The following is a 17744-nucleotide window of genomic DNA, read 5'->3' as shown; positions in this document are numbered from 1 at the left end:
ACAGCCATGGGGAATTCTCTGTGTTATCAGCAAAGATACACCTGGATGGAAATTTAAAGTTGGAAGAGGGAGATGAGGAAGAAGAGAAGGGAAGTGAAGTGAGAAGGGGATCAAGAAGCCCCATCGAGCTTGATTGTTATGCAGGATTAAAAGAGGCCTTAAATCAGGTAGACAAAGGCGGGTGGAGGTCCGAGTCAAGACAAGAGAAGAGGACTAAACCAAGCGCATGCCGAACAGAGAAACAGCTATACAGCACACCCAGAGATGAGGGGGCAACCGCCTGGGGACCCAGAGATGACCCAAGAGATGACCCGAGGTCCGGTGATGAGGAACAGGAGGTGAGGAGGTCTGGGATAAGCCAGAGGGAAATAGACCAAGCACAAACAGTAGATGAAATAGTTAGTGACTGGGAAGAAAGTGTGAAAGATCCAGGACTACTGAACGAGAGTTGAGGGATAGGGGAAAGATAGGTCACCCAGATAGATATCATTGCCCCATCCTGATAAAAGGAAATCAAGGACACTATGTGCCCTGGGGTATGCAGGATTTGCAGGGAATAGTTAGCGGATTACCTAACATACATGATGGAGCAGGTAAATGGATTAGAAGCTTTGAGGAAGAGACTGCAGGGAAACTGCTGGCGGTGAGAGACCTCAAAGCCCTGTTGGCCAAGGTACTGGGGGTGGCAAAGATGGAAGACATCCTCATAAGCTGTGGACTGGGAGGAGCAACGGGCAATACCAGAGCTGATGGGATGTCATTTGACCAGACCAGAAATGAGATGTGGACTAGAGGGCTGCATTGGGATTGGGTCCCGCCGGGTCCCGTGGGACCCAACGCAAATCTCGCGGGAGCGGGCGGTTTGAACTTTGCTGCGGGCGGGAACGGGCGGCTAAAAAAAACACTGCGGGATCGGGATGTAGTCTAGGCTAGCGACAATGGAGATCACTGTTAATGATGTGAAAAAGAAACTCAAGCAAGGCATTTACCAAAACAAAACAAGGCAAGTCAGATATTTGGAACTCGTTCTCAATTGTTTGTGAGAATAACGGAAAAGAACTGGACTTTGTCAGTTGTGACAAATGTGCGAAAATACTAGTCTACAACGAACACAAATCTGGGACCTCTGGTTTGAGGCGACACATCTGCTCTGTTCTCCTCGGTCAAAGTAAGCTGCTTTTCAAAGATAAAACACTTCTCCCTACACACATTAAACCAGAAACTATAGTGAAATGTGTGGAAGTGTGTTGTCTAGACATACGGCCATATGACTTCGTCGCCGGGAAAGGCTTTGTTGACATATCGCAACACTTTGTTAATGTCGCCGCTAAGTATGGCAAATTTGATGTACGAGATGTGTTACCTCATCCAACCACTGTATCCAGACATGTCGAGGGGCGAGCGCAAGCACTGCAGGCGTCCGTGGGAGCAGAGATAAAGCCCATCATCGAAACATATGGATGTGCCATCACAACAGATATATGGACAGAGGATTACCATAAAACTTCATATATATCCGGCACCATCCATTATACAAACAACAACTTCGACCTCGTTTCCAGGGTGTTATTCGCGGCTCCCTTCGATAGTGGTGTATCAAAGACAGGGGAGAATATCAGGAGCCTGCTGTTCCAGAAACTCAGTGAATTCGGAATAGATGCGACACTTCTATCTGGGTGTGTTGTGTTTGTGACTGACCGTGGAGCCAACATAGTCGCCGCCCTCCGTGGATACACCAGGCTGAACTGCAACGCGCACATCCTGAACGTCACTCTGTCAAGTGCATTTGCACCAGGTGTGTTGGCTGAAAGTGCTGAGCTATCTGAACTCTTGACCAATTAAAAAAAACTGGTGAAATATTTCAAACATTCAGGTCTGCAAAACAGCTTGAAGAAATCCCTCAAGCAATCCATCGAGACCAGATGGAATTCAAATTTTGATATGCTGGATTCCATACTGCAACAGCATGAGGAGATCTCCACATTACTGCTGAGCAATAACCAGTATGAAAGAATTGCGCAGATCAATGCAAACACTTTGAAAACAGTAGTTGCGTTCCTTAAGTTATTCAAGGATGCTACTAATGACCTAGAGTCCGACAACTCCACTCCCAGTGCATCACTTCCACTGCCGTGGTCCGTGAGACTCATTGAACACTGCCAAGCAGCATCCCTCGAGCCCTTGCTCTCTGAAGTCGCCAATGTGTGTTCCTTGCGTCTGGAAGAACTGATGGGCACCAGTGACACATCTGCATTGCCTCTCCACATGATGTACAGGATTGCAACGCTCCTGACTCCTAAAATGCGACTGCTACGGATGCTGCCCGCAGATGTACGAGAAGATGTGGTTGAAGGTATGTAGACTATTACAGACATAATAACAGAAAATACACAGTGCAATTACAAAATAGAATAAGTGAAATGCAGTCAAAAAATAGAAAAGGAGATAAAAGACAATGAATAACATTCATATAGGCCCTATTTAGGCCTATAGCTAAATAAATAATAGCATGAGCCATTTTATAAATACATATTTATTTATATATAAATCAAATCCTATCCAAAGGCGCAAAGGAAATGATTCACAAGATGCAGTTTGACCTGGTCCCGGCCACAGCAGAGGATGAGCCACAAGCCAAAAAACTAAGCACAGACCGATTTGCAGACTGGGAAGACGATGCGTCCTTTGCTTCAACGCCAAAGCCGGTAGATGATGAAATGGCTGAATATCTCAGCTCCCGGCTTTCTGATAACCCAGACCCAGAGAGCGTGCTTCAATGGTGGAAATTCAACCAAGAGCGCTTTCCTGCGCTCTCAAAGCTGGCGCGTTTCATCTTCAGTATCCCCGCATCCAGTGCGCCTTCAGAGAGGGCCTTTTGTGTCTGTGGGCGCATCTTGGAAGAGAGACGCACGGGATTGGGGTTAGGGTTAGTCGGTCAGCAACATTCTCTTCCTCCACAGCAATTTAAAGGCCAAGTGATTCATTTGTTAAATTCATTCGTTAACTTTGTTTATTTTATGTTATTTATTAGTGTTATTTGAGCCACTCACAGCCTACTCTCGTTGTTAATTAGGTCCTATAGCCTAAAGAGGCGTGGTGATGCCTTGCCGGTGTTATTGAGCATAGGCTGCCTAAGTTTGAATGTTTTCATTCTTTTATTTTTATTTTTTTAAACAGAATACCTGCGACTGATCTGGCTAATAATTTTAAAACTGCAGTTTTTTATGTTGTTCATGTGGATATTTTGCAAAGCAGTCTATTTGTGTGTGCCGTGTGATGGTGCAAAGTTTTTGATAAAACTAAGTTATATTTAAATTGATTGTAGTGTTGTATCTGTGTTCTCATTATCATGCTTCTTATTCAGGTCTCTCTTAGAAAAGAGACTGTAACCACAATCACATAATTGATGCGTGCGCGAAAGGGGAAAGCAGCTGCGATGATGACAATGAAGGATTTGCATCTAACTTTCGGTCAGGTAGCCTATGAACTTTGTAAATTATCCATCAAGCTCCACAATGATCATGTTAACATTAAATCAGATAGATTTGTATAGGACAACTAAGATATCATCAGGCAAACACTATAGCCTAGCTTCGGAAGCTCTGGAAGTGCTGCTCACATTTCACGTAGGGCTTTGACGAAATAGAAGTGCTTTCCCTAACCGCATCAAAATACATGCAGGCCAGGGAAACGAAACAAACAACCCCATGAATCTCTTTATTAATAGCCTATAAAATTACGTGTTTTCTCCTGCGGGACGGGAGAAGACACAAAATCAATGCATCTCTATTATTGTGCGGGCAGAAATTCTCCGAGTTTTGCGGACACGGGCGGGAGTGGACATACACACTGCGGGAGCGGGCGGGAGTGTAACACGCACCCTGCGGTCGCGGGCAGTAATGGTCAGAAATTCAGTGAGAGCGGGCGGGAGCGGGATGAAGAAAACAGTCCCGCGCAGGGCTCTAATGTGGACAACCCTGAGAGAAGAATATCCACAGAGGCTGGATATTAAGACCCTGAAGAGAGACCCACTGGGAGAGACTGAGAATCCTGCCACATACCTGCACCAGCAACTAAAGAAGTAGAAACTAGAGACTGAAGTAGACCCAGAGGGAGACCCACTGATGACAACTCTGTTCAGAACCGCAGTGATAGATGCCATGTCCCCTCCGGTGAAAAGCAGGTTAGAGGATGTGGTGGGACTCACGTCCAAAACACATAAGGAATTCTGTGATCATCTGGTCCATGCAGTGGAAAAATACCGGAAAGATGAGTCAAGGCTAAAGGAGCAAGAAAAGGAGAACCAGAGAAAGTTAACACAGCTCCAGCTGGGGGAACTCACAGAACGAAACAAAAAGAAGGTACAAGGCGTAATGGGCGCCGAAACCCAGAAACCAGTTCCATACAGAGCTACACCAGAACCACTTCCAGTGCTGAGACCTCTGGGACAAGAGCAACCCACCGTACCTGTAGTTCAGGTGTATACCCAGCAGCCCCAGCAGTTTCAGCCACGGATGGACAGACAGGGACCCCAAGGAAGGTTCCAAAGGACAAACCCACAAGGTCCACCTGATGTGTGCTGGAGATGTCAAACATCAGGACATTTCCAGAGGGATTGTATTAATCTATGGCAGCCGAGGGAGGATAGTCAACAGGGCTATAGTCAGCAACAGCAGGAGCCTCCAGAAGGACCAGCCAATCCATATAGGGGACTAAATTATGGTTACTAGGGATGCCCAGAGAATCCGAAAAGGGAGGGTCAGCTTCCAGTATTAACCACAGAAGCTGATCAAGAACCAATGCTGTAGGTTCAAATAGAAGATAGGAAACAGAGCCACAACCCTGCCCATACTGACCTCTGACCAGTCATCGGTGAATCTCTTGGGGAGGGATGCATTATGCATGCTGGGGATGAAAATATGGTGTTCCCCAGAAGGTGTATATGTAAATAATATGGCAATAAAGATACAAGAAATACCAATAACTGCAAGCGCAAATGATTACTGGTTAGGGGAAATAAATTATGAAATAGAGCAAACTTGGTTAAAATGGAGAAAATCTATTGAAGCCCAACTGCCAGATGTAAGAAGACCACGATTTGACTTAAATTGCAGCTCCTGCCAAGAACAAGTTTGGCAGGAGCAAACCAAAAATCTGGTTGTCCCATTAATGTCACAATATATTATAGGGGAAAACAGGGAGCAGCTATGCAAATAGATGAATCAGAATTCGTACAAAAATGGTATAATATACCTAATGCTGCTCATCATGTGTCATTAATGGTAAATAAAGGGTATAGAGCAAGAGTCTTGGGACCAATGATGAGAACCGCATTAAAAAGTATTTGGAAAGAAACAAGTAACCCATTGGTAAAACATTCTGCAGGCAAGGAATTCATAGAATAATATATACCACAGGAAGTAGCCATATTGGTTAAACGACAGGGTCAGATGAAAGAAAAGTCAGATAATCAATTAATAGAACCAATAACGCAGCTAGAGGATATAATACGCATGCATCGGATTGCAGGGCCGTTTGAGCAATCCATGTGGCTCCGAAGGGGGGCAAAGGTGGACTCTCCAGGAATGTGGAGATCATATGAGGGTACTATAGTGGCACATACGGTACTACTGGGGATTTTGATCACTGGTGCGCATGGTTTTGACCATTGCGCAAGGGGGGAAGTTGTGAGAAAGATACAAATCCAAGGGTATTGGGCACCCGATGTACAGGCAATGGTAAAAAATGCATTTAAACTTATAAATTAATTAATTAAAAACATTTAAATTACAAATTTGGTAATGGACTATGGAGATATGATAAAATAGGTCATTGGGAAAAGATACATGCTTGTTGTTATAGATAGATTCAGCAGATGGGTAAAAGCAGGGAACAGGGGTTACATTTCTAACAAGAGAAGTAATACCCAGATTTGGAATACCTAATGAGATTAGCTCAGATAACGGTGCAGCATTCATTCAGAAAACTGTGAAACAAGTCATACAGCAGTTAAGAATAAAGCAAAGATTGGGTTGTGCCTACCATTCACAATCACAAGGAATGGTAGAATGAATAAATGGTACCCTCAAAACAAAGCTGAATAAGATATGTGCCAGCGCAAAGCTTAATTGTGTAAATGCCTTGCCACTTGCATTAATGAATTATCGCATGCAGACTAACAGAAACACGCATTTAACACCGCATGAAATGCTTACGGGTCGACCCATGCCAGTGCTAACAATAAGATGACCTTACAAAGGACCACCACTTGAACAACGCCAGATAGAATTGAAACAATATATGAATTGATTAACTGAGATACACAAAGTTATATGTTCACAGGAAAAAGACAAGCAGCTGGAGCCGGAGACACCCCTGCCCAATCCGAGAACTCCAGGAGACCAGGTGTACATCAAAGTCTTCAGAAGGAAATGGAACGAGCCAAGGAGAGAGGGACCGTACGAGGTAGTGAGAGCCACCCCCACTGCAATACAAGTCCAAGGGAGCCTAACCTGGTACCACTTGAACCACGGCACCAGGGTCCCGAGGCAAGAACTCAGGCAAACCAGAGAAGAAGACGAAGGAATGGGTGAGATCGTACAGGAGCACAGAGGAAATGAGGGCACAGACTTTGGGAAAGTAGACTGGTTTGACGACATCCTAGGATCATGGGGAGGAATGTTGGCGAAAATGGGAATAATGGTTGTGTTAGTGATTGTAGTGTTAGGACTGTTATTTTGTTGTATAATGCCTGTTTTGAGATCCTTTTTTATACAGGGCACAATTAAGCAGATGAGTGTAACCAGAGGTATAGCTCCAATGGCACTCAACAGAATGGGAGGCCAACTAGACCTATATCCTGTTCTCAACTGGGAGGCAGCAGTGAGTCCTCTGCCCCCTCATCCGAGGATGGCGAGATCGTCTAGACTCCCAGCCAGGACTAGCAAGCGCTAACAGCTACACCTACTTGGGAGGAACATGGCCACAATCATCAAGGAAGACGAAACCCTGGCCATACAAGGACTATATTCCCCTTGGGAATAGTGACAATTTGAATGGACAATGATGTGTTTTAAGATGTTATGTGTAACAATTATTGTGTGTAGTACTGATAGAATGACCATGTTGAATGTATGCATAGAGGCACAATGGGATGGCCATGTTTCTGAGACAGGGAATGGTCCCCTGTGTTGGACATAAAGTCCCATTATAGGTTGATGTGTTGTTTTACTTTTTATTAATAATTTGTGTAGTCATTTAAATGTGTAGGAAGTTGTTGCTCATGGGGACGGGTGCTCATTTGCATACCTGTAAAGTGGTTGCTCAATGATGATTGGATAAGGTGAGAACCGTGGGGGAATTTTGAGGCTGGGTTTTTCACCCCCACCTGTAAAGGAGGCGTGTCCCCAGGAGCTAATAGAATGTCATATTGATGATGCCATACAGGTTATGTTTACTTCTGTGAATTGCCTATGTATATTGTCTTAAAATCACTTGTATGTTTTATTAGTATATCATTTACAACTCAGTAATATAGGATGTGGGACTATTAAGTCCCAAAGGGGGGAGTATATCCCACACCTAGGGGAAAAGGTCACAAGGACACCAGATGGTCCTGGAACATCTCAGATGGGGTGAGATCTGATAGTGGGGGTTGACTAGAGGGTAGGAATAATAAAGTACAAAGCCACACAGCTGCAGAAACAGGATCGAGTGATCTGGGGACAGGATGGATGGGTAATAAACACAGTTGTAAACAGCCAGGACAAAAAAAAAAAGTATCATTGATTCCATAGAATGATAATGTAACAGACACTTAGGAATGATGTGTCTGGCAACAAGAATAGTCTCAGACCTCACCTCAGTGTCTGTAATTGACAGTGTGGACTCCCCAGTCCAGCAGAGAGCAGCTTCACCCCCCCCCCCCCCCCCCCCCCCCGTCACCTAGATCATGATTACTGAGGTCCAGCTCTCTCAGGTGGCAGGAGTCTGAGCTGAGAGCTGAGGCCAACGCTTCACAGCATCTCTCTGTGACGTCACATCCATTCAGCCTGAATGAGGAATAAATACAAGCATTAAGACATTTTGACTTAAAGAAAAAGTAAAAAATGTACCTATGTGATGTGTTCTTTCATTTCCAGTTGCTTGTCGCTGCACCTGATTAGCAAATAATGACATTGTCGTCCAAAACCCTAAGATAGGCTGTTTTGGTATTTTAACATAATTCACTAGAACAACATGTTTTCTAATTTCACTACGTTTTAAAGGCGAAATCATCATGTATCCATACTTCATGCCTTAAATGATGGATAGAGCGTTCAGTTCTAGATGAGTGGCGAGCTCCTTAAAACAGCAGTGTAAACTCACTGGCTAGAGAACTGACTCATTCCACTTTCACTAAAATAAAGCTGACAAACTCATTAGCTGAACTGTGAACACAGCCAGCCATGTTATTATATATGCTACCTATGTTATTTGCTTAATGTCAGACCAAAAGTCTTCATTTGAGCCGCGGTGTGAGTATCCGTGTGGAATGCGATAGTCGTTAGGTTAAAAACAGAGTCAACGTCAGGAGTGGATTTCTCGAAACCAGTGTTCAGTTCTCCGACTGGAGCTGGCTCTTTCTAACTCATTATTGGGAGTCGAGACACAAAGCGACTGAACATGATCGAGCAAGTCACATATTTGTGTGTCAATAAAACATGAAAGATAAGCGTGCAATCCATTAATGAATTACTTTTGACCATGTGCTCAATAACTCAGTTTCTTCCATTTAACCCGTAAATCATAATAAGTGATCACATACTCCATTGATAGCCATTGATGAAGTTTCAATACAATGTTTTGTCCATCTACTTACAGTGCCGTCTTAGAGGCTGTGACCACTGGAAGGAGCCTCAGAAGATCCTCTTCTGATCTGGAGTACTTCTTCAGGTCAAACACATCCAGGTCTTCTTCTGAAGTCAGCAACACAAAGACCAGAGCTGACCACTGTGCAGCTGAGAGTTGGGCTGCTGAGAGACGTCCTGAGCTCAGGTAGCTTTGGATCTCCTCCACTAGAGAACGGTCATTCATCTCATTCAGACAGTGGAACAGATTGATGCACCTCTCTGGAGAGGGATTCTTCCTGATCTTCTTCTTGATATACTTGACTGTTTCCTCATTGGTCTGTGAGCTGCTTCCTGTCTGTGTCAGAAGGCCTCGTAGGAGATTCTGATTGGACTCCAGTGAGAGGCCCAGGAGGAAGCGCAGGAACAGGTCCAGATGACCATTCTCACTCTGTAAGGCCTTGTCCACTGCACTCTTGTGTAAGTCGACCAGAGGTGTGCGTCTCAGTGATGACCATAGCTTCATGGATGAGGATTTCTGTTTGACCAGTGGATTCTCATTGCTTATGTTGAATGTGAGGAACACATATAAAGCAGCTAGAAACTCCTGGATGCTCAGATGCACAAAGCTGAACACTTTCTGCAGTCCACACTCCTCTCTGAAGATCTGAGTGCACACTCCCGAGTACACTGTGGCTTTTGTGACATCAATGCCACACTCTCTCAGGTCTTCCTCATAGAAGATCAGATTGACCTTTTCCAGCTGTTTGAAGGCCAGTTTTCCCAGTGACAGAATTAGCTCTTTATCCCAGTGTGGATCTCTGTCATGGTCTCCAAGGTACTTCACATTCCTCTGTTGGGTCTGAAATACCAGGAAGTGTGTGTACATCTGTGTCAGAGTCTTGGGCATCTCTCCTCTCTCTGCTCCAACCAACAGTCTCTCTAGGGTAGTGGCTGAGAGCCAACAGAGCACTGGTATGTGGCACATGATGTGGAGGCTCCTTGATGACTTCATGTGTGTTGATTTTGCTGGCCAGGTTCTCATCACTGATTCTCTTCCTGAAGTACTCCTCCTTCTGTGGGTTGTTGAACCCTCGTACCTCTGTCACCTGGTCAACACACTCAGGAGGGATCTGATTGGCTGCTGCAGGTCGGGAGGTTATCCAGAGGAGAGCAGAGGGAAGCAGATTCCCCTTGATGAGGTTTGTCAGCAGCACGTCCACTGAGGTTGATTCTGTGGCATCACAACATGTCTCGTTGTTCTGGAAGTCTAGAGGAAGTCGACACTCATCCAGACCATCAAAGATGAACAGAACTTTATACTTGTCAAAGTTGGAGATTCCTGATTCTTTTATTTCAATGAAGAAATTACCAAGAAGTTCATTCAAACTGCATTTCTTCTCTTTCATTAAATTCAGCTCCCGAAAAGGAAGTGGAAATATGAACTGGACATCCTGATTGGCTTTTCCTTCAGCCCAGTCCGTAATGAACTTCTGAGTAGAGACTGTTTTTCCAATGCCAGCGACTCCCTTTGTCAGCACATTTCTCATTGGTTTGTCTTGTCCAGGTAAAGGCTTGAAGATGTCGTTGCATTTGATTGGTGTCTCCTGTGTTGCTGGTCTCCTGGATGCTGTCTCAATCTGTTTGACCTCATGTTCGTTATTGACCTCTCCACTTCCACCCTCTGTGATGTAGACCTCTGTGTAGACCTTATCGAGAAGTGTTGGGTTGCCTTGCTTAGCTATTCCCTCAAACACACACTGAAACTTCTTCTTCAGGGTGAACTTGAGTTCACGTTGGCACACCACAGCAAGCTCATCTGAATGACAAAACAATTAACAAAATATTCCTGGACACTTTACATTAAGTTGACCCAATACCTGCAGTAACTGTAAGTAAATATATTGTGGGGGGACATGCAGCTTTCGGCCTGTAGAGGGTGCTACAGGACCGTGGCCAGGGTACGGGAGCAAGGTTTTGTCGCACACCTGTTGCGAATGAAGCCTCGTTACCGGAGGGCGTAAGATGTGTGTGCCTCTGCTTTTCAGTAGGAGAGTGGCGAAGAAGACGAGGCTCTTGAGACACGCGGGCTGAAAAGTCGCGGGGGAAAAGAGACACTTGATACCCGGAGACTGGAAAGTCACCAAGGGGAAAGAACGAAGTATTACTGACCAATAAACGGGATTGATTCCCAGAACATTACCTCTGTGTCCAGACCTTGTTACATTGGCGCCCAACCTGGGACAGAGATATGGAGACATTAACTACGGCCATTTCGAGGATGACGATGATCCTGGAACAGCAGGCCCTCCTGCAGCAGAACCAGCAGGCCGCGGTGGGAGAACTGACAGCGGCGAGGGCTGAGGACCGTGCCTTCCTCCGGGACCTCATCGGGGCCATCAAGGCAGGGCCCGGGTTGGCACAAGGTCCCCCCAAGGTCCACCTCCAGAAAATGGGGGACCTGGACGACCCGGAGGCGTTCCTGGCGGTGTTTGAGGGGACGGCGAGGATCTCGGGGTGGCCGGACGGCGAGTGGGCATACCATCTGCTGCCCCTCCTGTCAGGTGAGGCGCAGCTCGCTGCCCACAGCCTACCAGCGGCCGCCCAACTGGACTACCCGTCCCTGGCCCGGGCAATTCGAGACCGCCTGGGCCTCACACCGGAGGAACACCGTCGCGGTTCCGGGCCCTGACGATGGAGGAGGGGAGCCGGCCCTTTGCCTACGCCCAGCGGCTGCGGGACAGCGCGTGGCGGTGGCTGGACCCGAGGAACAGCTCGGTGGAGGAGGTCGGGGACCGGGTGGTCTTAGAACAATTCATCACAGGGCTCCCGGCCTGAACCGCTGCCTGGGTCCAGTACCACCGGCCCCAGGATCTCGCGGCCGCCGTGGACCTTGGCAGAGGACCATCTCTCCATCCCACCGCGGGAGCCACGACGACCAACCCTGGCCCCGCGCCAGGGGGCGGGGGGCCGGCGCCCGGGAGGAGCCGAGGGACCGGAAGGAGAGAGAACGAGATGGCAGGGGCGCGCACATCGAGAGCAATCCCTAGCCCCGCAGGAAGCACCCCGAGCGACAGGGGGGATGTGTTGGCGATGCGGACGGCCGGGCCATGTTCAGGCCGAGTGCCCAGTGATGGAGGTGGGGCAGGTCGTCCGCATCGGCGACATACCGGGCCCTACCCCAGGACCAGGAGCGGCGTATCGTGTTCCGGTAAGGATACAGCATGATACGCACCAGCCGTTCTTGGATTCGGGCTGCATGCAGTCCATGATCCAGGAGCGCCTGGTTCGACCGGGGGCATTGTTAAAGGCATCGAGGGTGTTGGTGAAGTGGGGACATCAACGATTATCCTGTGGTCGCTATCGAAATTCATTATGAGGTAAAAAAACATAGTGTACAGGCGGCGGTTAGCCCGCGCCTCACGCATCCCCTGATTCTGGGTGTAGATTGGGAGGGGTTTCCTCAAGCGGTAAAGCAATGCGCGACAGAGAGGGAGGTGTGAGGCGTGTAATGTGCTCTGTGCTGAGGCGGCGCCTCACGACACTGCCGAGGAGCCGGCGGGGGGGTCTCAACCCGAGATTTCCTCGCCGAACTATCCGCTGCTAGGCGACTTCCCCCTCGAGCAGTCTCGAGACGAGACCCTACGATCGGCCTATGACCAAGTGATAGCAATTGATGGTACTTTGGTACGGCCAGACACAGTGCGCGCCCACCCCTATTTTGCGATTATCAGCGACAGGTTATACAGAGTAAGTCGTGACTCACATAGTCAGGAGGAAGTAACCCAGTTGTTGGTTCCCCGTAGCCGCCGGGAAATGGTCTTCCAGGCGGCTCATGTCCACCCCATGGCGGGCCATTTAGGGTATGATAAGACACTAAACCGTATAATGGCTCAATTTTATTGGCCGGGAATTCGGGCAGAGGTGCGTAGGTGGTGCGCTTCTTGACGCGAATGTCAGTTGGTAAATCCCCCAGCCATTCCACGGGCCCCCTTGCGGCCCTTACCATTGGTCGAGAACCCATTCGAACGCATTGCTATGGATATTATCAGGCCATTTGATCGGTGTACACAGGGATATCGATTTGTGTTGGTCTTGATAGATTAACGCAACCCGATACCCCGAGGCAATACCGGTGCGCAATATTTCTGCCAGGAGTGTAGCGCAGGCATTGTTTCAAGTAATCTCCCGTGTGGGAATCCCGAAAGAGATTCTCACCGATCAGGGCACTAATTTTATGTCACGCACCCTCAAAGAATGTACGGCTTGTTGAACATCAAGGCGGTTCGAACCAGTGTTTACCACCCGGCCACTGATGGCCTTTGTGAGAGGTTCAATCGGACCTTGAAGTCAATGATCCGGAAGTTTGTACACGAGGATAGTCGGAATTGGCATAAATGGCTAGATCCCCTGCTGTTTGCGGTACGGGAAGTCCCCCAAGCTTCCACCGGGTTTTCCCCGTTTGAATTACTCTACAGACGTAAGCCCCGGGGTGTCCTAGACCTTCTTAAAGAAAATTGGGAGGAAGGGTGCTAAAAGTGAGATTGAATACTTCCTGGACTTGCGCACAAAGCTCCACGCCCTAGGGGTTATCTCACGCGAGCATTTGCTACAAGCCCGGGAGCGTCAAAAGCGCCTATACGACAGGGGAACTAACCTGCGAGAATTGACACCGGGAGACAAGGTGCTCGTACTGTTACCCACCTCCAGCACGAAATTACTCGCGAAGTGGCAAGGGCCGTTTGTGGTCACACGTCGCATGGGGGACGTGGATTGAGGTAGTACGCTCGGACCGGGGGGATAGCTTGCAGGTGTATCACGTAAATCTCCTAAAAAAATTGAACGACGTGGTCACTGTCGCTCTGGCTACAATAATTCCAGAGAGAGATGAGTTCAGACCGGAAGTCCCAAAATCAAAAGTTAGCACTCCGGTCGGTATTGATAACCATCTCTCTGCTAGCCAGGCCACGGACGTTGCAGATTTGCAAGCTAAGTTCGCCGACGTGTTCTCTCCCCTGCCCGGTCGGACTACGCTTATCGACCACCATATAGAAACGCAGCCGGGTTTAACAGTGCGCACGCGTCCCTATAGGTTACCGGTACACAAACGAGACATTGTGTGCAGGGAATTGGAAGCCATGCTGGAGCTGGGTGTGGTCGAGGAGTCCCGCAGTGACTGGTGTAGCCCCATCGTGCTTGTCAACAAGCCGGATGGGGCTATACGGTTCTGTGTGGATTATAGACGGGTTAATGCGGTCTCCAAGTTCGATGCCTACCCGATGCCCCGGGTTGACGAGCTCTTGGACCGGCTTGGCATGGCCAAATACTTCACGACATTGGATTGCACGAAGGGATACTGGCAGATTCCACTCTCGCCGGTATCCCGGGAGAAGACCGCATTCTCCACTCCGCTCGGGCTTTACCAGTTCACGGTGCTCCCTTTCGGGTTGTTCGGAGCCCCAGCCACGTTTCAGCGCCTCATGGACCGCATTCTGCGGCCGCACTCTGCCTATGCTGCGGCCTACCTGGATGACATTGTCATTCACAGTGACACCTGGGCGCAGCATATGCAGAGTGTGGCTGCTGTTCTGCGGTCCCTGAGGCAGGCAGGGTTGACGGCCAACCCGAAGAAGTGCGTGATCGGGCGGAGGGAGATCCGGTATCTGGGGTACCACTTGGGTCGAGGGGAGGTGCGGCCGCAGATTGAAAAGACTGCGGCCATCGCCGCCTCTCCGCGGCCCAAGATGAAGAAGGAGGTGAGGGCCTTCCTGGGGCTGGCTGGCTATTACCGGCAGTTCGTGCCGGGATTTTCAGAGCTGGCCAGTCCCTTGACGGACTTCACCTGGAAGGGTGCCCCGGATCCGGTCCAATGGTCGGGCCAGTGCCAGGGGTCGTTCGAGGCCCTTAAGGGCGCTCTTTGTGGAGAAACGGTCCTGTATGCGCCTGATTTTAACCTCCATTTCTCCCTACAGACGGACGCGTCGGTTAGAGGCCTGGGAGCAGTGTTGACCCAGCAGGTGGAGGGGGCTGACCGACCGGTGCTGTACCTGAGCCGCAAACTGTCGGAGAGGGAGGGCCGGTACAGCACGGTGGAGAAGGAGTGCCTGGCCATCAAGTGGGCGGTCGGCGCCCCTTGATGGCCAATTCTCCCCTCCAGTGGCTCCACCGCATGAAAGATGTGAACGCGAGGATCACCCGGTGGTATCTCGCGTTGCAGCCCTTCAACTTTTCGGTCGTGCACAGACCGGGGGTGCAGATGGTCGTGGCAGACTTCCTCTCCCATGCAGGGGGGGGGGGAGTAGGCTGTCGGCCGTCGTATCCCCGGCCTGTGTCGGGCGGTGGGGGTATGTGGGGGGACATGCAGCGTTCGGCCTGTAGAGGGTGCTACAGGACCGTGGCCAGGGTACAAGGTTTTGTCGCACACCTGCTGCGAATGAAGCTTCGTTACCGGAGGGCGTAAGATGTGTGTGCCTCTGCTTTTCAGTAGGAGAGTGGCGGAGAAGACGAGGCGCTTGAGACACGCGGCCTGAAAAGTCGCGGGGGAAAAGAGACGCTTGATACCCGGAGACTGGAAAGTCACCAAGGGGAAAGAACGTATTACTGACCAATAAATGGGATTGATTCCCAGAACATTACCTATGTGTCCGGACCTTGTTACATATATATATATATATATATGCATATATGCCATTTAGCTGACGCTTTTATCTAAAGCGACTTGCATTGCAGTGAGTGCATACATTTCAGTATATATGGTCCCAGCAGGAATCACACCCACAACCTAAGCATTATTAAAGCCATGCTCTACCGACTGAGCCACAGAGGACCACTTGTTGTATTAATTAATTTGTTGTTATATAGTAATTAATTATTAATTAATTATATAGTAATAAATTATTAATTAATTATATAGTAATTAATTACATAGTATGTAGTGTAGTTGAATGATATATTACTACACGTGTCGGAAAGAACAGTCCTTATTCCATTTGTGTTATAGGAAACTGTCCAAACCCATTACTATGCAATTATACAGAAACAACCAATCTTGTTACTGGAGTAATTACAGAGACACTAAGTTATAGAGGCAACATCATATAAAGAGTGACCAAATGGAGATATACATCATAATTACAGTTAGTGGTGTTTGTATTTCCAATAATATTTCAGGCCCAGTACCACTTCTCTGTGAAAACACATGAGTTCTCTTACGTTTCTCCAGTGTGTCAGCGAGCTCCTTCTGGTTCATGTTCCTCAGGATGTGCAGTGTGATCTTCAGAGCCCCTTCTCTGGCACTGCTCTCCTGCTTCTCTTCTTCTTCATCATCCACCACTTCCTCTTCCTCCCCCTGACTCTCAAAGCAGTCTGGGTAGTCTTGAGAAATAAGCCTCTTGAACTTCTTCAGCTCATTTCTCACTAAAGTGATGACATTGTCTTCAAGCAACTGAAACATTTAAGGTGGAGTGAGATAATGGGTAAACCTTTACACACAGTAGAGAGACTAAATACAAAAAACTTGACTTGACTTTGGCATGCAATTGAAACAAGAAAAAAATAACTTTTGTGTTGGGATTACTTAGCCATCTTTCATGTCATACTTTCTATTTAGCTCACTCTGAATATGGATGCCAGTTCACTTTGACTCTGGACAGATTGACCACTGGGAATCTCTGACTCTGGTCTCTCCACCTGGTCACTGGGGATTCTGGGTAAAAAACAAGAAATAAGCAGATGTCTTTATCCAGAGAAGTGTGAATGAGGCCCAGTTCCCCAAATAGAATAACTTAAGAGTGTATACCGCAAAACATAGTTCCTGGGTCAGATGAATATTACAAAAAACTAACATCAGTGGACGGTGTGGCCAGTCCAAATTAATATATCTGTATTGTCAGTAGCTTTTAGGTTTTTAGTGGCCATCTCCCTCCAGGATCCGCTGTCCTCCTCTGTGGACACGCCTTCTAGGGACTGTTGTAACACTGTCTGTTGCTACAGTATGCATTGAACTACAGTATATCTACATTCCTATGTCTAACATTAATCTGGTTATGAATGAAGTATCTATCATCATCATCAGTATCATGGTAAATGCCCTCCAGAGACTCTTCTCTTACCCCATGGCTTCAACCTCCGCAGAGAGAGACTCATTTTAGAGGCAGTGGTCCCCTCCTCTCTCTCCTCTCCTCAAAGAACCCCCTGCTATAAACTCAATGAACACACGCAGCACGTTAAAGGAGACCAAAGACCACACACACACACACGCATGATTTTCATGCTGCAGGAAATAGACTTAAAAGAATGACCAAAGCGAAAATCTGACTTGAAATGTAATGATTATTTGATTGATGATGTGATGTGGGACTCACTCAACAAGGTCTATGCAGGATTCAACAGTAACAGTTGTCTGCTGGTCCAGGACAAGGTCTATGCAGGGTTCACCAGTCACGGTTGTCTGTTGGTCCAGGACAAGGACAATGTCTGGTCAGACAACTGGAATGTTGAGTCAACTTGTCTGAAGGGAGAAGTAAATCTTCACCAACAGTTCTTTGTAACTGACTCGGTCAACGCCTCCCATTTGCTGTACAACGTGTAGTAGAGAGCTGCGTGTGTCGAGGAGGGCCACATCTCTCTCTCCTCTTCCCCCTGTGCCGGGCTGAGCTTCTCCTTTCTACTCTGAGGAAGTGTGTACACCATATAGACTAGGATAGATTCTCTGTCAGATAGAGATATACTATACAGTGGTCACCAGGTTTGTACACATCTCAGGAGGGATTTTGGTCCACTCCTCTTTACCGATCCTCTCCAAATCCTGAAGGTTTCAAGGCTTTTGCTTGGCAACTCGAAGCTTCAGCTCCCTCCACAAATTTTCTATAGGATTAAGGTCTGGAGACTAGCTAGGCCACTCCATGACCTTAGTGT

General features: G+C 47.8%; 1 protein-coding gene across 1 annotated transcript; it reads right to left on the bottom strand.

Moving 5' to 3' along the window:
• Positions 1-213: 213 nt before the first annotated feature.
• Positions 214-16944, bottom strand: LOC310824090 (NLR family CARD domain-containing protein 3-like; the record flags this gene model as incomplete). The annotated part of the gene is given in 7 exon segments (XM_083696963.1): positions 214-245; positions 7960-8051; positions 8861-9850; positions 9852-10647; positions 16041-16272; positions 16443-16533; positions 16940-16944. Coding segments are annotated over 7 exon segments (2238 nt in total).
• Positions 16945-17744: the final 800 nt, after the last annotated feature.

This window comes from Argentina silus (assembly GCF_951799395.1).
Source record: "Argentina silus genome assembly, chromosome: Y".
Lineage (NCBI taxonomy): Eukaryota > Metazoa > Chordata > Actinopteri > Argentiniformes > Argentinidae > Argentina > Argentina silus.
The sequence above is the reverse complement of the archived record's forward strand: the minus strand, read 5'-3'. Positions and strand labels throughout refer to the sequence as shown.